This window comes from Molossus molossus, unplaced genomic scaffold (genome assembly GCF_014108415.1).
Source record: "Molossus molossus isolate mMolMol1 unplaced genomic scaffold, mMolMol1.p scaffold_m16_p_18, whole genome shotgun sequence".
Classification (NCBI taxonomy): Eukaryota; Metazoa; Chordata; class Mammalia; order Chiroptera; family Molossidae; genus Molossus; species Molossus molossus.
The window spans coordinates 48,629,794-48,657,374 of NW_023425353.1; the positions used below are offsets into that span (position 1 = coordinate 48,629,794).

A 27,581-nucleotide genomic window follows, 5' to 3' on the forward strand; every position below is an offset into this window, starting at 1 on the left:
GTCTGGGTCCATTGGTTGTGCGTGTATGCATATAAGTTCTTTGGACAAGTTCATTTTTAAATGTTTACCTCGACGAGAAATATATCTATCCAGTGATTAATGTTAACAACATGGGACTAAGTCAGTGTTTCCCAAACTATGTCGTGGGAGTGATCATTCTATTCTGCACAGTGGGTTGTATTATAAATTCTACACACACACACACACACACACACACACACACGTTTCAAGATCCAATTCAAAGTAGCTTGGGAAATGCTAGGTGCTGGGTTAGACAGAGTTTAACCCAGTACGTTATTACTAGGACTCCTCCGAGCGCCAACATGCTGCCTCGCTCTGTCTCCCACGGGAGGGCTAGTGCAGGGTTTCCTAAACATCACTCCCTGCAGCTCTGTTCTTTCCACAGGACACTCCTTAACTCCTGTGAAGCAGAGTTTGAGATGTGCTGTTATGGGTATAAGAAGAGAAGAGTCCCTGACCGGGTGGCTCAGCTGGTTGGATTGCTGTCCCGTGCACCGACAGGTCGCAGGTTTGATTCCTGGTCAGGATACATACCCAGTCTGTGGGTCCAACCCCCGGTCAGGGTGCATACAGGAGGCAACCAATCGATATTTCTCTCTCACATCTTCCTTCCTTCCCTTCCTCCCTTCCTTCCTTCCTTCCTTCCTTCCTTCCTTCCTTCCTTCCTTCCTTCCTCTCCTTCCTCTCCTTCCTTCCTGCCCTCCCCTCCCTTCTCTTCCCTCCTTCTCCTTCTCCTTCTCCTTCTCCTTCTCCTTCTCCTTCTCCTCCTCCTCCTCCTCCTCCTCCTCCTCCTCCTCCTCCACCTCTTCCTCCTCCTCCTCCTCCTTCTCTCCTTCTTCCCCCCTCCCTCTCAATAAAAAAATAATCCTTGGGTGAGAACTGAAAAAAAATTTTTTTAAGTTTTATAAAAATGGGGCAAAAAGGCTTTGTCACTCTCAAAGAATTTTGTTACTATGTTCTCAAGAATGTACCTTCATTTAGGAAATAAGTACGTGGCCCCCTCCCATGCTCCTCTGGAGACTGGAGCAAGGCCAGGAGATTCCCACAGACCCTTGGACTTCCTTGTATTTCCTTTGTTTACACCAATGGAATTGCTCTAACCCGAGAGCATCAACTGAAAAGCAAGCCCACAAGTTACGCACATACCGGGGCTTAACAGTTCCTGTTACTGATCGGAAAAGCAAATACGCCTGCGTGCTTGGAGAACAGCAATGCCTCCCGCCCTCTCGGGCCTGATTTTCTCCCTGGCCACAGGCGGAGGGTCACGAGCCTGGTTCTGTGCTTAGGTCCCGAGCCTGGTGACCTGAGAAGGTCCTTCAGTCAATCAGACCTTCAGGTTAACGTGCCAAATGTGAACAAATGTCCTCGTTCTGTATATTCCCTGATTTTTTTCCTTTTTAAAAAACTGATACAATATAAGATAGATAAAAAATATGTCTTAAAAAAATGGAGCACACTGCGCGCCAATATGGGTGTTGTTGGCACACCAGTATTTTTACCACAGTCAAACATGTCATGGCCACTAGGCGTGCTCATCCTACACCTCCACAGCGACTAAGTCAATGCTAAACACGCTGCCGTGAGCCCTTGATACTGAATCATTAACGGGATCATTTTCTGTGCAGAACCTGTCAGTGGCTCCACGCTGCTGGTTCCTCCATCACAATTCTCCGGCCCCTCCATGCCCTGGCCTTCGCTTACCTTCCCAAGAGTAATAGTCACCACCCTTCTAAAAGGCTTGAGGAAGAACTGCTGAGGTCCATTGGAAAGTTACTGAGCATAATGTGCTACAACCGCGGTTCTCAAACTCTTTGGTCCCTGTACCCCTTCACACTCTTCAACATTATTCAGAAGCCCAAAGCTTTTGTTCATATGGGTTATATATTTATTTACCATACTAGAAAGTGCAAGTGAGAAATTCTTAAAACACCAGAGTGCACGGCACACGTTCCTTCAGCCATCGGGTCCACGGCATCATCACACAACCTGAAGCCCTGGAACATTCCGCTGCTCACTTGGGAGGAGTGAGAGCAAAGGGCCAATGACACTGAGCGTCGCTGTGAAGGTCAGCTGGTCCTACGGAGGCCCTGAGAGGGACTCAGAGACCTGCAAGCAGTTCCCAGCCCACACTTCGAGAACCGGTATGCTGTTGTCGCCGAGATGGCTGCCCGCCTGTCCCTGGAAATGTGGGCTTGAATAAGGGAGCGGGTTTGGAATGCAGACCTATGTTTGTGCGCAAAGAACAGCAACAGCAACAAAAATGATGGCTGAAGCCGAGAGCCAGGAAGATGGGGAAGAAAATGATCATCAAGAGCAGGACTTTGGGAAAGTTGACATTTAGAAAAGCAGGCTTTTAGACAGGAGCGAGTCAATGATACAGGAAAACAGAACGTGCCAGGAGAGCTGGAGGCTCTCGGGTAGGTGCAGGCACACAGAAAAGGTGGTGAGGCGTGTGCGGCGGCAGAGGCTGGGGAGCGTGAGCGCCGAGACCCCGCCACTCGGCTAACTGTCCTCCTGTTGCTGCCAATGCGATTGCAGTGAGGAGCTTTAGAGATGTTCTCTTTATCCCCGATGAGCAATATGCTATGGTTTCACTATAATGAATCCAGTTGGGAATTTATTTATATGCTGCTTGGGACTCCAACTGCACCTGAAATCTCAGACCATCAGTCTTCCTGTCATAGTGGGAAAGTCTAAGCACTGTGGCTTCTCTTTCCTTCCACCCGGCGCTTGCTCGAGGAGTCTCCTAAGCACACCTTGAGGCCTGTGTACCGCAGGCGAGGCTCGGCAGGCGAGCAGCCAGCTTGCAGCCTCTGGGTCAGGGAATGACGACTGAAGCATGGACACTTGGACTCTGTGAATGGCTTCCAGAGAGAACCGTGTACACAGAATTCAGTGTCCACACAAAGGAAATGCGTTCGTATCCTGAGCTTTCAAAGAATGTAGCAATGAAGGTAAGATCAAAGTTTTGAAGGGATAATGGATCAAGAAAAGGGTATTTTTAATGACAAAGGGAAGCAGAGAGGGAGCCACTGACACCCTGAGAGAGAGATCAGATGGAAGGGTAAGCCCGGGCACAGACGGGATTCCGCCCTCGAAACAAGGAGAGAAGTAAAGCTGCGTGATAACCCAAATGTTTCAGCCACACAGAGGAGGAAGTAAGAGCGCGCCCACCGGGATGTCCCCGTGAAACAGATGTCACCTGACGAGAATGACAGGGGCCGGAGGCGGTCTGGGTGTGAGAAGTGCAGATGGCTCGGGACAGCTGCGTGGGTCTGCGAGGCTGATCCCGGGGAAGGAATGCCGGGCTGTGGCAAAGGCTGGCTGAGGTTCTCGGGCACAAACTGCCGTAAACCCCAGGCTAGCTTTGTGACTTTGGCCAACAATTCTTGGCAGCTTCGGATATTAAATAACTGCCTGAGCACATGCTCTTCTTTGTGGAAGGTGCGCCAGGAGGAGAGATGCAGAGAGCATCCCCTTCTATGGAAAGACGAAATCAGGGAGGGACACAGTTTAATGTGTGTCTTGCTCACGAAATCCCGTAAACAGATTACTGAATTCTCTCCTGTGGAGAACAGTACAATCAACCCTGTTTCCAACCATGAGGAACTAGATTAAGAAAGGAGATCAGCAGAGCATGACACACCGCCCTCAATTTTCGGAACAAGAAGAACATCTCTAAGGCAAATATTTTCCTAATTTCTGTAAGACAAAAAAAACACGAGCTCTCCACCTTCCTCCATGAATACTTTCATTAATATTATATACGCAATGTTCTCATCCAAATTGGAACATGCTGGAGAGTAAAAGAGGGTGCTGTTAATAATTAAGTAGGAACAATGAGCACACCCTGGGATTGACCCGGGGAAAGTGGGGCAGCCGGCCCACCCTCATTACCTAGGACCCACCCCACGTTGCTAATGGTAGCTCGTAAACGCACGGAACATCCAGTTCTGTATGGCTGGTCATGAGGGAAATGGAAAATTCCCAGAAAACCCTGAGCAACCAGGACAGAAAGCCATCAGAGTGTGCCCTAAGTCCCCTAGCTAAACTGTGACAGCACAGAGCCAGCCTAAGATACAGAAGGAAGGGGGTGATTCTGCTCAGGGAAAAGTGGAGCCCTCATGATTCTCGGGGACTCAAACTGGAGTAAGCTACAGCTGACTAGTACCAAAGTACTTTTTCTTTGAAGTGTCAAGTTTGGGAAAGATGGTTATTGGGGTGATGAAAGGAAACACATTGGACTCAGATAATAATTCATCAATAAAATCAAATTCAAAATAAAAGGCCTTCAGAATAGCCTGAGCTTCCTCATAATTTATCAGGACAATGCATAAAAGGAGATACTTTGTAGGGAAAAAAATAATACTCTGTTAAAATTACTGAAGCATGTGTGAGTAATAAAGATTTAGGTATTTGATTAACACCAGCAAGCAGAAACAGTAATGATTAGTGAGCAGTCTTGAGGCTTTGGGGCAGTGGTTCTCAAACTGTGGCCCCCTGACTAGCAGCATCAGCATCACCTGGGGCCTTGCTAGAAATGCAGATTAGCAGGCCCTCTCCAAACCTACAGAACCAGAAACTATGGGGTCCCCCTACCCCACCCACAGTCTTTAAGTCCTCCCCGTGTTTCTGATGCGCAGGAAGTTTAAGTCCCGCTGGGACTGGAAGGGTAACTTTGGAGTCCAGGTGAAGTGGTAGGTAAGTTTTTCTTTAGAGACTTACTGCGAAAGTACTAAGCTCTTGCTACTCAAAGTGTGGGCCACGGACCAGTGGTACCGACACGCTCTGGGAGCTGGTTAGAAATGCAGACTCTCAGGCCTCATGTACACCCACTGAGCAGCATCTGCATTCCTAAGGCCCCAGGTGACTCCCCTGCACATTCAACTTTGAGAGGCACCAAACCTACAGACTAGTGAGGCAGGCGGGAGGCCCTTCCTCACCTCTAACTCAGGGCTTGGGCTGGACACGGAAACGCACGGACTCGGGGCAGCTGCTAAAGCTGCAGGCCCTGCCTTTCCTCTGAGGAGCCCCCTACTGGTCACTGCTGACCTCGACCTAGTGAGCTGCTTAGCCCTGGACATGCTTGAAGGCCAAGTGCACACCACTCTGGACTGCCTGTGGTTGAAAATGCCAGGTAATAATGAAAACATAGACCGACGTGTAATCCACTTACTCCCGTAGGTAGTATAGTAGAAATGCACAGATTGTTTTGCCCCCATTAAATCATTTCTCCTATCTTTTAAATAGTAGATGAGATACTCCCCAAATTTGGAAGCTATTGAGTTGTGAGAGAGAAAAAAAAAGTTAACATGGTTTGCTTCAAAGAAAAATGCACCAGTTTCTTATTTCGTCTTGATCACAAGTAAAAAATATCTTTTTTTTTTTTCCAACCAACCTGGTAACATGGATCCCTCATGAGTAGTCTCAGACAGATTAACACTCTCAGAAAGTGAATAGATGGGGCTCGATTAACCCACTCTCTGAAAGAAGAAAAGAAGAGAGAACACGTCTGTTCATGTGTGAAAGACCACCGTGCCGGTTCATGAGCGACGCAAGGTGAAGGGAACGAGGAGCGTGCGAAGGAAGAGCGTTGGCTCATTTCAAACTTAATCTGCAATGGGACTGTTGTTGGGTCTTAAACACTCACCCCATTTTAATGCAAAACACATACAAACCATCGTTATCACTCTGAAGTAGAGGCCCCCCAAACCATGTGCTTTACTGTGCTCTTTCTGACTCCAGACAGCCCCTGAACAAAACGAACAGCTAGAAGGTCCAATAATTAGGTTCAACTTAATGTTTGTCCTAGTAACTAAAAATCAATACACATACATTAAAAGAAAAATGTTTGTATTTTAATCTTTTTTGTTGTTGTTATTGTTAATTCTCACCCAAAGATTGGATATTTTTCCATTGGTTTTTAGAGAGAGTGGAAGGGAGGAAAGGAGGGAGGGAGGGAGAGAAACATCGATGTAAGAGAGACAAACATCGATGTAAGAGAGACATCCCTCATGCAGGTGCCTGACTGGGGCTGGGGATCAAACCTGCAACCTAGGTACATGCCCTTGACCAGAATCCAACCTGCGACCCTTCAGTCCGCGGGCCAACACTCTAACTGCTAAGCCAAACAGGCCAGAGCTGTATATTATTCTTAAATAACCACATTACTTAGCAAAGGGGTGTGTGTACCCTCGGACACTAAGCAACCTCTGGAGCCTTGGAATCCGACTGGACAGCACCATCTTTGTGTCTTCTTCCACCTGCCTCTTATCACTGCGACCACAGAGCACCCGGCTTCGGTAAGATATGCGACCCATTAATACAGTTCCTCGTGTTGTGGTGACCCCCAACCATAAAATTATCTTTGTTGCTACTTCATAACTGTAATTTTGCTACTGTTATGTCTTAGGCGACCCCTGTGAAAGGGTCATTCGACCCCAAAAGGGTCGCAACCCACAGGTTGAGAACCGCTGCTCTGTAGGAAGTAGCCTGAGCTGACTGTGAACATTGTACACTGTGCCTGATAAATGTCAAGTATCACTGTTTTCCCTGAAAATTTAAAACAGCCCATGACACCCTGAGTGTGTTGTGAAGCCCCCAGGGCACTTTAGTGGAGTTTGGGGGCCTGAGCGTAGGTGTTTCCCATGACAGCCTTTTTTAACCTCCCAGAGAATTAGAAAGATATTCTCTGCGGTGACATGGGGCCAGTCACCGGCAGTTGTTCTAAGCCCAGTGTGTCATGGTGCAGATGCACCAACAGAGCACAGCTGGACCCCTGAGCAGGGGAGGAGGCTGAGCGCGGAGGCCATGTGCACTGCCTGAATCACCCATGCACGTGGCCCTGCCGGGCGCCACCTGCGTCACACTGCCCTCCGAGCTGGCCCACCAGCGGTGCTTGGCGCAGCAGTTAACAGAAGCCTAAAATAAGCGCCTGCTGCTCCATGCGTAGCCGAGAAAGACCAAGGACAGTGAAGGGAAGCGATTCCAGATGAGAACCCCCAGAATTTCTCCCCCCCCTCTTCCCCCTCCACAGCTGGGCTGGCTGTGCATCGTTGGATGAGGTGACTTGAAAGATCTACCTTCTGTCAAGTGACGAGTTTTCTTGAGTAGGGATCGCAAGCCAATCCTTGCCTGGCTTTTCCCATTTTAATCCTTAGTGGTAGAATTCAGCTTCGACTTTTCTACAATCCTGAGAAATTCAACTCTGCCCCCAAACCTGCACGTCTCAAACCTGAGTGCAGAAGTCCCACGCTCCTCAAAGGCAGGACAGATATCTGTGGTTACGGCCCCTGGAGGAACTATCCCCCCACCCCAAGGCTCACCGCTCCTTGCATCTACCAGGACTTAGCTCATGGGAAGGAGGCTGATAAGCGTGCTTTTCCCACAGCCTTGTGTTCCCAGGGATGTGTGCTCCTTATAGATTAGCGTCCCCAGCAGAGGTGTGGCCCAGCGGGCAGAGGCTGAGCAAGATGTCCCAAGAGCATTGCTGGCTGAGAACTATCCTTCCTGCCTTCACCCAGGTCTCTGGCTGGAGCTGCCACCACAGCAGGCGGCAACCCTAGGACCCTTCTCCAGCCCAGGCACATGAGAGTGACGTCTCCTACAGAGACCAACCTCCGTTTCTCCTGAAAATAAAGGCAGGACTCAGCCCGTCCCAGGGCTACCCGCCAGGCCGAAATACCCGAGGCCACACTGGGAAGCTGCACTACAGTTCATCCTGATTTTCCCACACGGGGAAAAATAGTGCATTTGAAATACACTCTTATTCTAAAACAAATCACCTGCGGGAACCCTGGTAAGGACGTGGTTACTCTGAGGCTCCTGTTCCAGCTTTCCCAGCGGGGAGACGGCACCTGACTGCTCTCCTTCCAGGTGCTGGGGTTCGCTACAGACGGCGGAGCCCGAACCGGGGCACAAGATACTGCATGCCAGAGACCTACCAGAAATAATGGTCACGTTGCATCAGTGGCCTTCTGTGAGGTTGATGCTGAGTGCGTTTCCTTGTTTAAAGGAAAGCATGGGACACACCAGAGATGATTCATGGTAGAAATATGTGTACACTTGGTATTTTTTCCTAACTATATGCGATCTTCATGAGAAAAGTTTATGGCCTTTCTAATGTTTTTTCGTATCAAAATAAATATGAAAAATTTTTTGTTTCCTTCTCCTCTAAAAAAGAAAAAATTCCACAATAGATTTTTTTTTAACTATTAAAGGAATGTAAATAAATGAAGAGATAAAGAAAGTCACAGAGTTGCAAGTTCTATTCCAAACAAATGGCTCTTTTTTTTGCTTTTTTTTTTTTTTTTTTTGCTTTTTTGGGACTGCAGCCCAAAGCTGTTCATATTTCTCCCTGATTCTGGCCTCCGCTGTTGAAATGTAAATAGGATTCCTGGTGTCTGAGTCCGGCTTCTCCCCAGCACTGACCTCTAAGGGAGCAGTTGCTCCTTCCCTGGCGCCCAGCCCTTGACCCCCAGGAGAGTCGCAGGGAGCGCTGGTGTTCCAGGGGAATGGCGTGTTCCGTAAGACGATCTAGATCTCCGTGTGCCAAGAGCTGGGGGACTAGGAAACACACCACCCCGGGGCCACCAGAGAACTGCAGGGACAGTGGCAGACCAGCATCGAGTGCCGGTCTCCGGCAGCGGCAGCTGTGCCGGGGGGACCGAGTGACCGGCCGGGCTGCACAGAGGGGCAGCGCTGGTGCCTGACTCCAGGCCAGGGCTCCTGCACCCTCCCCTGCACCCTCCCCTGCACCGGCCCTAAGCAAGGGGATCGCTGCACAGACTGTGGCTCTTATGGGAGCAGGAGAGCGGCACAGGGGCCGGACCCTTTGAGGCCGCTCTGAAAACCCTGGCTGTCTGCGAAGATAGTGTTTCCCCAGGGGATTAGGTCCCAATATAGCAGCCACACAGCCACGGATCCATAGCAGGCAAATGTTTAGCCCCTCTTGTGACTGAACTTTTGCCATGGCTTTCACAGGACTATTAATACACGGCAGCGTGATCAGCTCCGGTGGCCTTTGTCTGTGATGAGATGCCACTTTCTGCTATGCACACAGGGAGCAGGAATCTGGCGTCACCAGAGACACAGTGTTTGAAAAGAGAAAGGGAGGTTGGGGTTTCACCTTCTTGCACAGTGGAGAAGACTGATGTGAGCGTGCCCTGGGGAATCCGTCACGCAGCTGTGGTCCCGAATACTGAATAAAGCTGCAGTACCAAGATGAATGGGACCGTTGAGTGCTCGGGCAGAACCGAATCCGGGGGCGGATGCACTGGCTGGAGGGTACAACCTAGACCCCCACTGGTCATATGCTTCCCTCTGTCTCTCACTCAGAATAAGCAGCAACCTCATGGGACGGTCTGGTTCAGGGGTCCCTTTCATGTTGTCCCACTGTTCGCGTTAACACAAAACACAACAACGACACTGCCACTTTTGACTCAAGATTTTAAAACGGAGGAACTCAAGCCTGTTTCAAAATAAATATTACCTCAAATTCATAAGACAGAGCCCTATTTTTTTTTTTTGCATAGTTGAAAAAGCAAAGTGAACATCAAAATAGAAATTAATTATAAATGAATATTGAAGGAATCTTTACCGACTTGTTCCACTATTCTTAATGGGTCTTTGTTCTTCCTCTGTGTCTACCACTAAACCTAGCCCAGAACAGGTCTCCGATCAGAAGTCCACCCGGTGAAGTATGCTGGTCCCTAAACTCAGAGAGATACTGAGCAGAAAGGACTGTCTTCTAGGTGTTTCTTCTAGACAGTTGATGAACATTTCAGAGGCAGAATGCTTTCAAATACTTACTCATCACCTGCTAGGAGCTGGGCACTGCTGCACCCCTAGGGACACAGTATAGGACAAAGCACACACTTGCGTTCTGGAGCTTCTTTGAAGGGCGAAGACCAATAGTGCACACAAAGGGGTAAAAATGTACCTCAGGTGGTGACCAGTGAAGAACAACTGAGGTTAAGGCTGTAGGGAGTTGGAGCATGCGATTTTAGGACAGTCGAGAAGGGTTCTCTGAAAGATTAGCATCTGCGTGAACTGAGGAGAGAGTCTAGATGGGAACGGCAGAAGCGTTACGGGTGTCGTCCCTGAGCAGGAGTGCGGTGGCCTGTGCCACGCATGGCAAGGAAGCCCGCGGGGCTGGAGCAGACAGTCATAGGAGGTGAGGTCAGGGAACACAGGAGCTGCGTCTGCAGGGCTTTGTAGAATAGGAACACGGACCTGGGACTTCTTGCTCTGGAGAGCGCTGGAGGTTTTAAATGGAGGACTGCCGTGATCTGACCGAGAGTCTGAAGGGGTCCTTCTGGATATGTGTTCAGAACAGTACAGGGAGCCAAGGGTCCCAGCAGGGAGCCTAGTTTGCCTACTGCAATGGGCCACGCAAGAGATGATGGCAGCTGGGACTCAGTTAATAGGGGGGAAGACCAAAGTTGAGGGGAGGGCAAGTGGAAGGAGCCATATCAAAGTCCTGCTGGGCATGTTAACTTTGAGATGCCCAAAGAAGCCCACCAATCAACAGGTGAAACAAATGATGGATTGTCAGTAAGGGAGAAATATACTGAAAAGGCACAGTCTCTCGGAGCAAAGCTGATGGAGTAATTCAGGGATGGGTGGGCTTTCATTCGTAGGACTGTTTGGGAATTGGTCGATTTTAGTCATGAGAATGTATCTGTCACTTACTGCCTGGCTCTCAGAAGCTCCCGTGCTGATGGGAAACTGTCATTTATTTATTTGGCCAGGTTAAAACTGGTTCTGGTGGTTATATGTGGCCAAAGAACAAGAAGCCCTTTCCTGGGAAGGTGGGAACATTTTAACGTCATGCCTGTGAATAGGTTTTGCAGGAAGCAGTAGTAAACAGTAAAAAGGAGAACACATAATGACTGAAGTGTTAATTTTTCTGTGGTGCAAAACTGAAAATGCATTTTAAATATACTTTGACTAATAAAAGAATCAGGCAATCAGCGAGGCAAGGAGAAAAGAATGCCATTCAAGATTTGCGTCAGGACCTGGGGCTTGTCCCTGACCTCTTAGCTACCTTATCTATCAAAGGAGGCTGGACTGGGTTTTTATTTCAGGATCCATTCGACCTCTGCAATCAGATATTATTTTTGTGTGTATATATACGCAGGTATGTGTGTATGTGTGCGCAAGCACTTTTTTTGAGTTTGGGATGAACTCTAAATAACATTTCAGGAGAAATAAAAATGTAAGAGCTAGACATTTGTTCCAAGTTAAGTGATGGGAAGAAGAGGAAACATTATTCTTGCTTGAGGATTACATGAAAGCCTAGGTTCTTTGTTTGTTTGTTTGTTTGTTTACTGATTTTAGAGAGAGGAAGAGACAGAAACAGCAAGGAGAGAGAACATCAATTGGCCGCCTCCTGCATGCCCCCCATTGGGGATTTGGCCCACAAACTGGGCATGTGCCCTGACCAGGAATCAAACCGGTGACCTCTTGGTGCATGGGTGGATGGTCAACCACTGAGCCACACCAGCCGGGCAATCCTAGGTTCTTAAAGCTTATTTCCCTTCTACATATAAGGTTGTAAAACTTAAAGCAAAAAAGAGACAAAGGGACAACATTATAAAGGGTATTCAGCCAATGATTCAACTCTTTTAAAAATTCTACTCCGGATAAAAGCAGAATACAATTTTGTATGTGTATAATAATCCCTCATCTAAGTGAAGAAGAAAGCACAGAGATTTTTTTTAAAGAGTAGAAGGAAATATAGCAAGAGTTAATGCAGCTATTTGTAAGAATGGTATAAAGGGTAAATTTTCATTTTTTATTATTTTTGGTACTTTCAAAACTTTTTACGGTGATCAAAAAACTATTTAATGCACAGAAATTCCACTTTATGAAGACGCTCAGGCCCCATTCTCTGCAATAAAACCAGTGTCGATGGGGACAAAAGACCCAAGTCCTGTTCTTCAGAGCATCGTGCGTAGTGGGGAGGAACTCAGCCCAGGGCAATAGGAGGGCGAGGAGGGGCAGGGCCTGTTGAGGGGCCAGAACATCCCAGAAAGGGAAAGATGTGGGGCAGCATTCTTCAGGTGAGAAGAGCAGGGGTCAAGGCTCAGAAGTGAGAGAAAATAACTTTCCAAAAACAATGAGTGGTTCACTCTGACCTTGGTGAGCCCGAAAGATGCAATGGGACAGATAGAGAGATGAGGCCAGGAAGGAATGAGATCTCAAGGGCTCCACCAACCAGCTGAGGAACTGGAGTTCCGCCCTGGCCACTGGAAGGCTTTCAAGTACCTGAAGACTCAAGCCTGAAACTTTGAGGGACTTAATGAATCTTGATCTCTATCCAACTGATGGGGTTGGTTTGGAGACCTTTCTAGGGTCATATTTACCAATAAGACCAGGCTTCTCTTTTCCTAGCGAGGAGGAAGCCTTCAGAGGCCTCTGTTGACTTCTCTACTACCTGATGAGATAAAATTACAGAAAAGAAATCTCTCCATCAACTTTGCATATTTTAAGACCTTAATCAAGACATTGAAGAGGTTGCACCCTAACTTCCAGCCCTCTCCTCTAGCTCCCTGTGACAAGGTCCAGACGGCCAATGCTGAGGGTCAGAGAATATTCAAAAGCGGAGTCACTTGCCTCAGGCATGTGCCCTAGAGCTGACATGGACTCCAAGGTCTGATTAGTAAACAAATAACTACATAGGTTCTCTTGGTGAAAGGTTTCTGTGAAGCTCCCAGAACATTTCTAATAGCATTTCTAACACGATTGTGGTGCTTTGGCCAGATGTTTTCCCCTAGTTGAAGAGGTGCTTGAGATCATATATAGTGTAAATATAATCTTCCCAGTCTAGAGTTTCTACAAATTCATTTCCAAAATATTTCAAATTTGCAGCAGGTATTTCAGAAAATGTGATACCAATTTCTTCTTATCAGAAAAGTGACTGCATTTTTGGACAGAAAAGATCATGCTAAATGGATAAGTTGGTTCTCTTTTAACTGAAATTAGAGAGCCTGGGCCGTAGTCACCTCTACAAAAGGTGAGAGAAGAGTCCCCTCCTGGCAATTCTAGAATAATTGTTTCAGAAAGAGGCCAGTTAAATGAACCCACCTTAAAATAACACCAAATTTCATACTAAAATATGGGCAAGATTCCATTTAAATATTATCTTAAAAAATAAATTATAAAACTAAGATGTATTTTATCTTAGATTCAACAAAATGTAAGTTATAATTGTAACTCAAATTTGAAACTAGAGAAAGCAAGAACAGATTCTGCTGACGTCTTTTGGCATACTTTTTCTGGCAAAGTCGTATAATGCGATCCAATATCCTTGAATTCACTTCTGACTTTTGCAACATAAAAAGGTTCATTTTTGCAAATATGTTAGAAAGAGTCATCGGTTTTGTTGTTGTTGTTTTTCTAATGGCATCTCCTGCTCTTTGTTATTGAAAATATGCTTTTTTGAAGCCCATCTTGTCATCTCCCTTATTAATACTCTCGTCTTCGATTCAAAGTTACTTTCAGTAACTTCATAAAATTCTGCATCTTTAGCCAGATTCACAAGTTCAGTGTGTTATAATTGTATTGTATTATAGAATCTTCACATTGCCAGGCAATCAGCAAGGAATGAACTAACAGAGAGCGGGCTCAGAGGAACAGATACACAGAAGAGATATTTGAGTTGAGATGAGTTTTATACGTGGTCAGTTAACTGGGAAATATGTCAATTTTGTGATCACTTTTACTTCTCTGCAGAAACTCATAACCTCATCTTGGATACCAAGCACTCTGTACTTTCTTTGCAATCTCCTTCAGATAAGACAAAAAGGGATGGGTTTGTCTTCTAACAGCAGACTCTCAGATAGACAAATAGTGTTATAGCAGAAATAAAAGCTGGAAGACCAAGATTTGCTCCCAAACTCTGCCACACGCGAGAGTCATCACCAAGTTTAACGGGGAGAGCCTTAGATTCACAGCCACACTCTCACTTGCCCTTTGAAATCTACCGTGAGGTGTTTACAGCGTCACCTTATCTGACTCTGGATTAACAAATCCTGTTTCATTTCAGTGGCTGCCTGACAACCTCATTTCTGAGAACAAGGGGCATCACAGGTCAGTCTTAGGAAAAGAACCCAGAGAGGAGGTGGGTTAGAGAAGACTGCAGCTGGAGAGTGGAATAGAAGAGGAACAAAAACAGCATCAGGTGGGCATAGATCGGGAGAGGAGTTGGGAGGGCTCCCACTCCACGATGAGACGACATCCAACCAGCCACCTTCTCAGAGTATAACTGAATGGCAGAACATCCTGAATATGCCAGTCCTGTCTACAACCAGAAGTGGACCAAAGGCAGCACCGCATCCCCTCTCCGGCCTTCGGTGGTCTTCATATACACAGTTCATATTTGCCATGTTTTCTCTTATATTGAGGTAGCAAATAACTGTTTGGCTGACCAGAGTAGACTCTGAGTCCCTATAAAGAATGGCCACGCATCTTATTTATCTTAATATTTTCACCCACTCTTCCTTCTCCACCATTTTCTCTCTCTCTCTCTTTCTTGCACATAATAGAGGCTCAAAAATTTGTTTATTGAACTGAATCAAACCTTCCGCTCAACATTAAGTCTGATGTTCACAAAGAAAGGGCATAGGAAGCGATACCAGCAAAGGCCCTGAGATGTAATTCTTCTGTAATTCTCAAGTTAGAGGGAAAAGGAAAAAAGGTAGTTGGCCACCTTAGCAAGGTTGGATGGTCTGAGAAACAACAGAAGACCTTCAGACTGAGCCCTCTTCGAACCAACCCGCTTTCAGAATAGAACTGAACATACCAATCTGTCAGCAGCCAAAGGATGATTTAAAAAAAAGGATGTTCTTGATGTTTAACATTCCTAAATTCCTTCTCATACTATGAAAGCAAAGAGATCTATAATCATCTCTTCCTGAAGATTTCCAGGGACTGCTCATGTTGCAAACCCGTAACACCATCCATTATAAGATGCCTCATTAATCACTAAGAATTTGGAAAGGGCCTGACAAGAGATCTCTTGACTTCAGAACTGTTCAGATCTTTTTCAGCTGTTGGATGCCAACCGTTGCCTAATTATTTTCCATAACAATATCTGTATCTAGTGCCTTCAGTGTAGGGACGCAGTGAAGCCTCTACATCTTTAATACAGGAAATCTGCTTCCCTTCCCAAAGTACCAACCCGACAGGTAGCCTACTGAACATGCTTAAAGAATCCATGAGAGTGGTCTTCAAGACAAATAAAAGATCTTCATTTTCTAATAATCTTCATTTTAGACATAATTATTCTGCTATTAATTATTGTTCTACTCTGTTCAAGCTCAAGAAGAAACAATCCAGGACAACTTCAGGTTCTTCACGTTCATTAATCTTTCGACACTCTTCGCATATATTGTCAAGAACTGAGCACTGCCCCGGCCGGTTTGGCTCCGCAGTTAGAGAGTCGACCTGCAGTCCAGAAAGACCCGGGTTCGGTTCCCGCTAAGGGCATGTACCTCGGTTGCAGTTTGTCCCCGGCCCTGGTTGGGTGGTGCGGGAGGCAGCCACTCGATGTGTCCCTTTCACGTCGATGTTTCTCTCTCTCTCTTCCTCTCTCTCCCTCCCCCTCTATCTGAACGAAAAATGGAAAAATGTCCTTGGGTGAGGATTAAAAAAAAAGAACTGAGCACTGACCTAATTACATAACCATGCTGAAGATTCTCGGCTTTTTGTGTCATCTGAGTCAGTCCAATAATCCTCCAGTTCAATCAAGTCCAAAGGCATGACAGATGCAGTCAATGGCTCACCAAAACCCCCTGAGACTTCCGTGAGAACCTAGAGAACTTGCTAACTATTCCTTCTCTACAGTCCCACACTGCACCGGTGTGAAGACCAAGGCGAGCAATGGAAAGAATGTTTGATTCGGTTCTGAAATGAAAGGCTGTCATCGGGCTGTGAGTGGATGTTACACACTCACCCTTTCACCATGGTCCAGGCTGGAACAGCCCCTGTAATCACTCCCTGCATAGACTACAAAAGTGTGAGGATGTTACCATGTGCTACCCACTGTCTCTCTCATACAAACTCAGACAATACCTCCTCCTGAGCATGCAAACTCAACATAAGGAAAATGGTGTAACTTGCATTTCTCATTTTACCTTATTTATCATAAAATTCAGCTAACTTCAGTACCTAATCAGAGTGATTTCAATGAGATCATCTGCAATGCCTATTTATTCATCTCCTTCTAAATGGCCTTTGCTCTATTTTATCCTTCACGTATGTTATAGTCAGTCTTGTAAACTGCTCCAAACCACATGCTAGAGACATACAAAATATGCCATTCTTGGCAAATGTCTATCTTTCCTGGGACAATCTTACCTGCAAATGAGTCTATTTTTCACCAAGGCTGTGAAGATCTCCTGAAATAGTTTATGCTGGGGATGTTGGCTGAAATTCCTCTCATTCTTGTAGTTTATACTGAGATGAAACAAACAGAAAAGTATTTCACAATAAAAATTATTTAGGGTGCCTCAAAGCTACCAGAAAAAGATCACCTGTATTCATGCAAATGTTAAAGGATTCTTGGGTTTTAATATATTGCCAAAGGCAAATACCAGTTGTTAAAACAGGAAATAGAAATTCAGCTACAAAGTTAATATTAAGGATTACAGTCAAGCACAGATATTTCATTTTACCACATTAACTAAATTATGCCCTACAAATACTGAACAGCTGAAAGTGGTCAGAGGAAGGAAAGGAGAATGTGGGGAGAAGGAATGACTGGGCACAATATCTTGGCAGCTGAGCAGTGGGCAGAGGAGCCCCTCCCTGCACTTTTCTACCCACCACGACCTCAAAGGCTCTGTAGCTACTAACCCCAGTGGCTGTCATACACATTTCCCTGTCGATGGTAGGGATTTATGAAACACTGTCTACGCCCCTTCAACTGTGCGAGTTTTTGTGGTTGCTAAGTGTGTGTGTGTGTCTGTGTTTGAAAAAGTCCAGCTTTGACTTCTTTTTTTCTGATATTACAGCTGCCAGAAGTTAAAAAATACCCCAAACATTACACTTTAGAACTGGAAGAGGATAAGCGATAATGTACAAATGGTCACATTGCTACAGAATATATGATACATTTTCGTGCCGGGTAAAGTAGATCAATTTTAAGATCTAGGCTAAATAAGCTGTAATTACATACACATAGCACCTCAAAAGCAATCACTGGGCCCTTCCTCTGCCCTCTGTACCATTCTGCCTTTGCAGGTAGCAGAGGACAGTGTGTCCCCACCTAGGCAGCTCGGGGTTTTGATGCTTTCTTAGCACGTAGACACTGGTAGACTAAATATGCAATGATCTTTAAAGAATTTAGTGTTCCTCACTAAAACTCTGTTTTAAAATTTTAAATTCATACCATCAGGTGACTTTTGTGACTAATACATTCACTGCCATAAAATGACAGGGAAACAAAATCTAGGCCAAATAAATAAAAGATCATTCTAGAATATTCATCTTGATCCCTCATGCCATTCACTGTTTACATGGCACTTAGTGCCAAGTGACATTAGCACATCGTAAAGCTGACAGAACCTGCCGGGAGGGGAGGGCCACGGGTGTGCAGCTCCTGAAAGTGTACCTGCAACAGGAGAGACCAGCACGGGCTGACTCTTTCAGGGTGAAAAGTGTGAAATCCCTTCATCCGAAAGCCCCGGTTGTTTCGACAACCACGGCCTTTAGCCACCACATCTGTTCACAGCCACAGGTTCCTTTATTTCTGCTCATTGCTGGCGAAGTAGGGACACACCAAGCTGAAGACGAAGCTAGGAATCAGCCTCGCGGGGTCAACTCCATGGAACCACTTCCTCGTGGAGCAGATGCCAAGTCACGTCAGCAACGTGTCCTGAAGCTCCCAGTTGGCCTGGCCGGCAGCCAGCAAGCCTGTCATTTACACACTATTTCTGGGAAGGGTTTAACACTGAGGAGCATTATTAAGAATCCTCATGGTAAATTTTGAAGTGGGTTTCAAAGTTTAGCTCCCATGATAAACTGCAGCAAAGCGCTGGGCTAATTAGGATAGGTTGCTAAAGGCAAGGGAGATACTGGATTTCTTACCTAAAATTCTCAAGTTCAACAGCTTCTGTGGACTCGTGCCGCTGACCTCGAGCTCGGGGTCCACCCGCCTTGATGGCGGGCTCAGACTTCGTCATGCTATTTTGGGAACTATCGAAGTTAATGGCTGGAAGCTACAGAAATAGAAGCACAGAGGACGTGAGGATAACAATTCAGCACAGGATAAAGACAGTAACAAATTGGGCGGGTGGGTGGGGAGACAGGGTGAAGGGAACAAGTCTTTTTTCAAACCAATAGTTAATGTGACAGCTATGTCAAATGTAGGGGTTTTCCAAGATTTAACCATCTGTGACAGACATTTCCTCTTTCTACCTTAGGCTGCTTCATTTTTCTTCATAGCTCGGAACACCACCTGTCGTATCTTGTAGTTATTTACCATTTTCAGTCTCCCTTGAATAAAGTGTCAGCTGGACATGAGCAGGAGGAGCTGGCCTGTTTCTGTTCAATGCTATACCGCCACCACCTCAAGGCTGGGGACACAGGTCTGGGCAAGGCCTAGGCACTAGAATATTTTGAAGTTTCTCGGGTGATTCAAATGTGAAACCAGAACAGAGAGTTTCAGGATTCAGCTAGAGCACTCTGGTATAGAGTGGAGCCCCAAACTGCAAGTCATCATTCATTCATTCACTCATTCATTTGCTCATTCATTCTTCAACATTTACCAATCATACACACCACTTACTAGGTGTCGGGGATATAAAGGTAAAGGAGACCCTATCACTTTTAATTAGTCTGAACATCATGAAAATATACTATAGAATGAACCATAAGAAAAGTAAAATGTGCTTAAATCAACTACAGCTTGAACATGCCCCATTTACAGTATCAATTGGTAATTATTTACATAATAAATTCTCAAGTTATCAGCCTTCGAATAGTTTCATTTACCAATATTTACCTACAATTGGGTCAACCTTGAAAATTGTTTCTTGTACCACAGTACAACAGTTCACAGTGCAAACAAATAGCATATTCTTTTCAAAGTACAAAGGATGTTCTATAATTAGCTGAATTACTACATATGAGGTAAGTAGAGCATAATATAACAGAATAAAGGATCCAATTTTTAATAAATTGTTCCATTCTACACATTATAATGATCAAATAAAGCTAAAATATGTTGTACTTGTCTTATTCCATCAAAGTATTTGATAGAAATCTGCATAAGGACATCATTTCCTTATCCAAAGAGAGTACATCTGATTTCCCATAAGGCAGTTAGCTTATAGAACAATGATGAGGATATTGTTAAATAACTAGCAAAAAAATCCTTCATCATATGCTAGCCACAGTTGAACTCTCTCAAAATATTAATAATAAACCTTTCATCCTATAAAATAGGATGTTGTCTTGTGGTGGTTATGGATTGGCCCCACTGAGGCAAACACCACTTTATAGATGAGCAAACTGAGACACAGAGGGGCTAAGCGACTTGCCTAAGGGTCATGCAGCTGGCAAGGGACAGAGCTAGATTCAAATCCCGATTACCTCCCTCCCGCTCTGACACTCTCAGCCCTCCAACATCTGTTTATCTCCAATGATAAAAACGCATTCTTAAGTCCGCACATTTGCTTTTCAGTGGTGTCCTTCACACTGAGCTGGAAATCTTTCTTCCTGTGTTCCATCCCTGTCTTCCCGTCCAGCATCATCACCTTTCACAATATTTGAAAGGACACAATTGTTTCTTTTTTTTTTTTTATCCTCACCCGAGGACATTTTTCCATTTTTTGTTCAGGTAGAGGGAGGAAGAGAGAGAGAGAGAGAGAGAGAGAGAGAGAGAGAGAGAGAAACATCGACGTGAAGGGACACATCGAGTGGCTGCCACCCGCACGACTGACCAGAACTGGGGACAAACTGCAACTGAGGTACGCGCCCTTAGCGGGAACCGAACCCGGGTCTCTCAGGACCGCAGGCCGACGCTCTAACCGCTGAGCCAAACCGGCCAGGGCCACAATTGTTTCTTTAAGCATGCCAGGTGACTTGTTCCGGAGGCCTCCCCAGACTCCATGCTGTGAGGACAAACAACCCCGTGGAGAAGCTTTCCACCAACCAAGGGCCCCGGCTGCCAGCCTCGTGGAATGAGCCTCCTTGGACGTGGACCCTCCTGCCCCAGTTGATGCTGACAGAACCACAGCCTCGCCGGCACCTCACGGCAGCCCCATCAGAAACCTGATCCAGGACCGTCCAGGCAAGCTGCTTTGAATTCATGATCCACAGATGGGTGAGGGACCATAAATGACCACTGTTGCTTTAAACCACTAAGTTTTGGAATGACTTGCTATGCAGTGTTTTATGACAAATCCACCACAGAATAAAATAACAACCCGCAAGGCCATACAATATAAATAAATAAATGAATAAACAAAAAATTAAAAGAACACACCCCAAGTTCTGGCTACACCGACTGGTCACCCATCCCGGAAACCACCGTAGTGTTTGACCACTCCATGCCTGGGCATGTGTTGCACAGGCTGTAACTCCAGATCACCTTTCAGGGCTCAGCTCAAACAGCCTCCGGGTGAGCACCTGCCCAAGCCTTCCTGGTTGAGTGGTTCCCTCCCTCCCTGGTGGCTTACTGTGTTGATCTCTCTATAAGAGCACTTATCATGGTTTAGTGCAGTGTCTCATTTACCCAGCAGCCTTTCCTCCTCAAGGGTGACCACGCTGAGGGCGGCATCACACCTGTCTATCTCTGTGTTCTTAGCCCCTCTCCCAGAGCCTGGCACGTTGAAGGTGTTCAAATGTGAAGCAGTTGAATGAATGCTCACTTTTCACAGTCTCTTGCTAAACTGATTCATCTGGTACATTACCTCCAGCCGAGTCCAGCCATTAGTGTGTTTGTTGCAGACACATCATTTGCCAGACGATGTGTGAGACACTGGGTATAAGTAAGTAGGATGGTCACAGCCTCTGGCCTCAAGGAATTTACAGACCCATGAGGGTGGGAGAGAGGTTAAACTACCACAAGCACATGCTGCAAAATTAGTGAACAAGAGTTTGCTGTGCTAGAAAGATAATAGGGTGGGCCATGGACCAGGATGCTAGGAGTAGTCGAGAGCATTCTAGGCAGATTTTTACACAGGCTGGAAAGCAGAGAAACTCTGGGTGCTTTAGAAACTGCAGGGTACCCGAGCAGCTTGAATAATGCCAGCGGAAAGGAAAGAGGCTGAAGGATAACACAAAGGGCCTTCCTAAAATGTTGATCATGCAACTTCTGCTTGGAAAGTTCAACGTTCCCTGCTGCTTATGGGATCATGTCGCATTTGTAGATGGGCCTTCAGACACTTAACACTCTCTTCTAGCTTTATCACTGCTTCCAACAGAAATGTCTAGTCATCATTCGGCGTCAATGCGTGTTGCTTTCTTTCCTCCAGAAAGAAAGACTTTCTTTCTCACCTCTACTCGATGCCCCTAGAACACCTTTCCCATCCAGTCTACTCCAGAGAAACCAGCCCACTGTCAAGAATCATCTCCTTCCCTGTGACTCAAGCTCAGAGTTGGCTTCCTCATCCTCCTGAAAGTCTGTATACCCCTGTCCATGTCACCTGCCAGGATTCTGGTCTTGCTGTCACATACCAGAATTGTCTTTGCTTTGCTCGTTCTGTCAGACCACAAGAACGGTACCTGATACTTTTTCTTTCCACAGCATCTAGCAGAACCTCTTTTATTTCAAAGGCATTTAATGGACCTATAATTAACTTTTTTCTTCTATTTTTTTATTGAAACCAATTTCTCAGCTCCCTGTGGCTTTAAATATGGGGGAGGGGGGGAGTCAAAATTCCATCTCTAGGCAGATTACTTCAAGATTTGTGAAAACCTCTGGTGAAATCTCCAACCAACTTCGCGATTTCCCTTTGTTGCAACAACCCTGGAGCAATTGTTTTCCTTGAATTACTTGGCTTCGCTGGGTTATGATCATTCTCACCCTGCTTAGGATGAAGCTGGGGGTCTACATCCGCCTCAGTGTGTGTCCGCCTCCACTTGTCACCCTGTGGGGCTGTCCTACGGAACAGCAGCCTCTAATGTGCTGAAGAGCAAACAGGACAAAGGGCAAAGCAGACACGGGAACACAAGGGACACTGAGGGAAGTGGTGGGCTCATTAGATTCAGATGAAGGACATTCGCTTCTTGCAGAGCTCTGCCCAGCCCCCCAAGTAGATTTCCTCTGCAACTGGTTAATTGATCAGCATGGCCCATCTACAAACAGCAGGCCTGGGCTTGCTGGAACGGAGTTCGGAGTTCGGGTGAGTGGGCTAGTCCCGAGTCTCCGTTTTCAAACTGGCTGCTGACAGTCTCAGAGCCAACGACACATCTTGATGGGCATTTCTGCCTGACTCCGACTCTACTTTGCTCCAATATTTGTTTTTCTTTCTTCTTTGGCCCTGGTTTTAAGTAATATAACGTATCATGCTGTACGTATCTTTACAAGCCTCCTTTCTCTCTTTCTGGAACAAGACATAAATAAATTCTCGATTTATTCTCTCCAGTATCTTTCTTCTCCTATAAATGTCTCTACATTATTTTATGGAAAGGAGAATAGGGTGTTCAGAATAAGATTGATTATTTTAGAATTTAAAATGCGTGAAAGTTTTATAAAGAGAATTAGAAATAAATTTTGGGAACCTTAGGACCTACACATAGCTGTGCACAATTATTTTTCTTTTCTTTTTTTCTTGGAACCATCTACTTTCTGAACAACTCAAACATTACAAATATGCATTTTTGTAAATGTGAAATATTTCACAAAAAGATGCACAATAGGAACTCGTCGGACAACAGACTGCCAATTCTAAAACTGGTTAAAGGGGAGGGAGACGATTAAAGTCACTTGCGTTAAGCCCGCCAGGTGTCGAAAGGGGACACAATAGATCTCGTGGGCATGAGCTTCAAAGTTGGAAAATGACCGCCAGCACCACGGCGCGCAGGTCCTTCTCCCCGGCGGCCGGTTATGACACCCATCCGCGTGGTAAGCCAGTTCTTAAGACACAGTTCCATTTGGCAAAAACGGACCAAGAATTCACGGAACAGAAGATACAGTGAAGCAGAGGCAGGAGGCCAAGGTGCTGGCATTGGGAAATCTATCACCTCGCCAGGAAACTAGACACGTAGACAAGTGTTTCCAAAACAAGGGAGAAAAGAAGGCTACGAGGGGGAAAGGTGCTCCCAGGAGAGAGGTTTGCTTCTCGAACGGGAGATGGAGAGAAGCTGTTCTGCGGACGTGGCAGCATTAGATTCGGGTCTCGGAAATTGGTAAGATTTTGTAGGAAAGAAACTTGAAAGAAGGGGAAGAGCAAACACAAAGTAGAAGTCTGACATTATGGTAACAACTTACAGCGGGAGAGAATGGGAACTGCTACCCAAACCGCATGCTGAGTCACCCTGCTTACTTGCTAAGAACAATGGGTGGTTGGGGCGAGATCGCTGAGCAGTGAGCCAGAAGCACAGTGAACAGTGTCGGGCAGGCAAAGGGTGAGAGTGATTGCTGACATAGCTGGAGGGAAAGAAAGGAGGTCCTGGGGGGTGACTGCATTAATGACAGAGAAGAAGAAACTGATAGGAGAAAAAAAAGTTTGGAGACCATGTTTACTCCAAATCAATGCTTATTCAACTCGTTTTTGAACTGTAACTTTTCATTTAAAGGTAACTCAGGGGTTGGAGGAACACATTGCAGAGATGGAGCATTTGGGTTCAGATCTGTATTCTACCATTAGCTGTCTGCGTGATCTTGGGAAAGTCACATAACCTCTCTGTTATTTGGCCTTTACGTGCCATCAAATCATTAGACAGTCATTCTCCACTCTGAATAAATAGATGAAAATGCTGTAGCTGTCGGGTAAGTTGGGTTGATATGACAAAGGTCATCAGTGTTGAGTTACCACAACATGAGCTCCTAAACAAATGCAACGAGAATAGCACAGCAGACTCTGGAGCCAAGCCACCGGGGGTCAAGTCCGTCCCTGCCATTTACCAGTTAACAGTGCTAAACAGGGTCCTGTATTATTATTATTAGCATGGTTATGTTGTTTCCCAACCCTCCATGGACGACCTCTAGTCTCATGACTCTCCAAAGTCTTACAGAAGCAAAAACAAAAAGAAATGTTTAGAGATAAATTTCAAGCAGAGGCACTATTCTTTTTCTGTCTAATAAAAATATTAAAATGCTATTACAAAAATAGCCCAAACTCACTCCTTTCCCCTCTCTTCAGTAAGAGACAATTTTCAGCAAGCCTCAAAAGTGATGCTGCAGCAAGGGCAGCATGGGGGGGGGGGGGGGGGAGAAGGAAACGTGGTAAACGGTGTTCTGAAAAAATCAATTGCCCTAAAACTCTGAAGACTCGAACATCGAACATTCACTAGCAGACATGCTGTTTCTGGACCTCGGAGCTTTGGTAATGAGGACACGTGGCAACAAGCATAGGGTAAAGCAGGACCCAGGCATGAGAAGGGAAGAATGAAAAGAGTCCAGATGCCAAGTCTTGGCAGAACCTGAACCAGGCATGAGACAAACAGCTGGGTGAAGAAAGACAAAGCATGAAAGAACAAAGAGAAGCAGACATATCATTCATAAAGATAGTAAATGGATCCCTTTGAAAACATGTGATTTCCTTTTCATTGATGTATGCACCTTCTTTGAAAACACTACCTGTTGTTTGCTTGACTGAACATTCAAAAGGCACCGAAGTCTTTTAAGATCGGAATAGTCCCTAGAAGAAAGAATAACACAGTGTCAGTCAATAGAAGAGTCCAGGGAACCAGTCCTGTTACCCACTGATGGCATGGCCACCGGAGGCCTGCTTTAATGGACTGAAACATATGCACCCTAAAGATTTCCTTTCGAACTCTATAAACGATCAAATGTTTCAGTAAACACTGTAACCCAGAGTAGCAGTCGTCAAGGGTCTACACTATTTCTCAAAAAGCTATTAAATCTGGTTGCTGGCCACTGACTGAGTTAATAATTAGCAAAGACTCAGTATGGGGTTACCTGGTGGTGATTCCTTGCTGTTTTTTATCAGTTGACTTTTCTGTGGTCTTCACCTTTCTGTCTTGATCAGGCATTGTAAAACGTCAAGGCCCCAGAATTAACATCGCATTCCTTTTGAAGTAAACCAGAGGGAAAAACTTGAGTTGGGTTGTGTGCTCCAAAATATTCTCAGTTAATACGGCCAAAACTCACTTATAACATTTACTTAAATATGTAAAACCTAACATTTATTTCTAATACAATCAGAAAAGTGTTAATATGAATACCATTTTTTATTATCATTCAAAGGTAGACTTAGCCCTGGCCGGTTTGGTTCAGTGGTTAGAGCGTCAGCCTGCGGTCCAGAGAGACCCGGGTTCGGTTCCCGCTAAGGGCACGTACCTCGGTTGCAGTTTGTCCCTGGCCCTGGTTGGGTGGTGCGGGTGGCAGCCACTCAGTGTGTCCCTTTCACATCGATATTTCTCTTTCTCTCTTCCTCTCGCTCCCTCCCACTCTATCTAAATAAAAAATGGAAAAATGTCCTCAGGTGAGGATAAAAAAAAAAAAGGTAAACTTAGAGCATGGTTTATAATTATAGTACTCCAGAGCCTACAATTTCTAAGACACCCTTGATTTAAAATATTTTGGCCCACTGTCCCAACAAATATTGTTCTGCATGTCAGGAAAAATGCCCTCATTTGGAGTTTCCAAAATATGTATCTATTAGCAAATATCTAAATCCCAACTGATGCTATTATGCATTCTTATTTGTCTTTGTTGAAAAGTATCCTTAACCATAAGCTGCTAGTTACGGGGTTCCTCCCTCACCACGGGTCATGCCCTTAACAGTCCCAGAGAAAGCCTCGTCCACTTGCAAATAAGCATTACAGTGCCCAGAGCAACACAGAAAATGTCCTTGGATTTCCAGAATTCCAGAAGAGTTTGAACTGCCACCTGATTCCCCACGTGGATCAATTCCAGTCATAAACTCTTCTGCATCAGTTGGATCAGTCCTGCACAGTCCCTGAACTCACCCAACCATCCTGTAAAAATCAAGACAATAGGCCCAAAATGGAGTCACTTATGCTAAGCCCCACATCACTAACCTAAGACTTACAGTTTCAGCTCTCCCAGAATGGAAACGTAAACCAGCATTGGTCAGTTAGTCTACCTGACAACCCCTGCCGTGCCCTTTCAGTAAAGCAACCTTGCAATAACCCGCCTGCTTTTTGCCTGGTACGACTCCCTTGGTCCTGCTCCCTTCTGTCTATAAAAGGCTTTCTTTTCCCACAGTAGCTCCGAGCCCCTTTCTAGCTACTGGATTGGCTGCTGCTGCCTCGTTTATAAACTGTTGAATAAAGCCAATAAAATCTTTAAAATTTACTCGGTTGAATTTTGTTTTTTAACAAGTGGGATAGTGAGCCTCAGAATACAACCCAATACACACTCCAGCCTTCTGAAGTAAGCTTTGTAGTCATCGGCACTTTCCAAGAATACACTGTAGTACTATTTCCCAGCCCACTCAAAATACAAGTTCACAAGTGAACCGAGCCATTTATTTGTTTGCTTTTTATCCCCTTAATACATTTTTTATTCATTTGTTTTACTTTCCAGAATAGAAACAAAAAGAAAGTTGAAGATACGCATACTTTCAACTATACAACAAATACAAAATTAAAAATACTATCAGTTTAATTTGATTGGATATGAAATTTTCCACTGTGCTTCGATGCTACAGCTTGACTCCACAGTGTGCTTTTCAGGCACGAGAAAGCATGCGCTACTGTCTTATAACTGCATGCCTCGATGTATTATGAAATCAGTGGTCACAGGCCAGGTGTTTCGGAGGCATTCAGAGGCAAAAGGAATTGCCAATGGGAGTTTCACTGCAACTGAATCTAGTAAAATTTAATTTTGTGAAATGTACAAAGACAGTTTAAGAAATTAAAATTGATTTTTTCAATCTAGTTGTTATATTTGTGACAAAGAGTTGAGCTGAAATGAAGAGTCGAGGGTCAGGCCTCTCATAGATGTACACCAAGAAAAACTCATCACTGATGTTTTAGGGTCGTGCCCAGGACATAACACTATGGACTCATTCATTCAACACATATTTGTTTACTATGTCCAACCTCAGAAAACTGCTAAAGGTAACAAAGGCTATCACAATTTTGCAATTCTACCACAAGCAAAGAAAAACTCACTTAAGAATTTTAAAATGTTTTGTATGGTATTCAGATAGAGATTTGAACTAGCATTCGCTTTGCTCAGAAGATGAAAGAAAGAAAGAGAAGGGGGAGGAAGGAAGGAAGGAGAAAGAGAAAAAGAGAGGGGGGAAGAAGGAGGAAGAAAAAAGGAAGGAAGAAGAAAGAAGAGAAAAAAGAAGGAAAGGAAGGAGGAAGGGAGGGTGGAAGAGAGGAAGAATGAATGATCTGTAAATTATTCTTTAAAAGCAAAAGATCCAAATGCTTTTTATAGACAGGTA

The 27,581-nt window shown here is 45.2% G+C and overlaps 1 protein-coding gene across 1 annotated transcript in view; it reads right to left on the bottom strand.

Moving 5' to 3' along the window:
- The window catches only part of NEK10 (NIMA related kinase 10), a 160,069-nt gene extending 133,937 nt beyond the window's left edge, over positions 1 to 26,132 (bottom strand). Inside the window, exons 1-6 of the mRNA XM_036266708.1 lie at positions 26,051 to 26,132; positions 25,118 to 25,228; positions 24,776 to 24,836; positions 18,115 to 18,245; positions 16,384 to 16,482; positions 5,420 to 5,504 (exon numbers count right to left, since the gene is read on the bottom strand). Coding sequence (XP_036122601.1) covers positions 5,420 to 5,504; positions 16,384 to 16,482; positions 18,115 to 18,245; positions 24,776 to 24,836; positions 25,118 to 25,191 — 450 coding nt within the window. The 5' untranslated portion in view covers positions 25,192 to 25,228; positions 26,051 to 26,132. The remainder of the gene's footprint in view (positions 1 to 5,419; positions 5,505 to 16,383; positions 16,483 to 18,114; positions 18,246 to 24,775; positions 24,837 to 25,117; positions 25,229 to 26,050) is intronic.
- Positions 26,133 to 27,581: the final 1,449 nt, after the last annotated feature.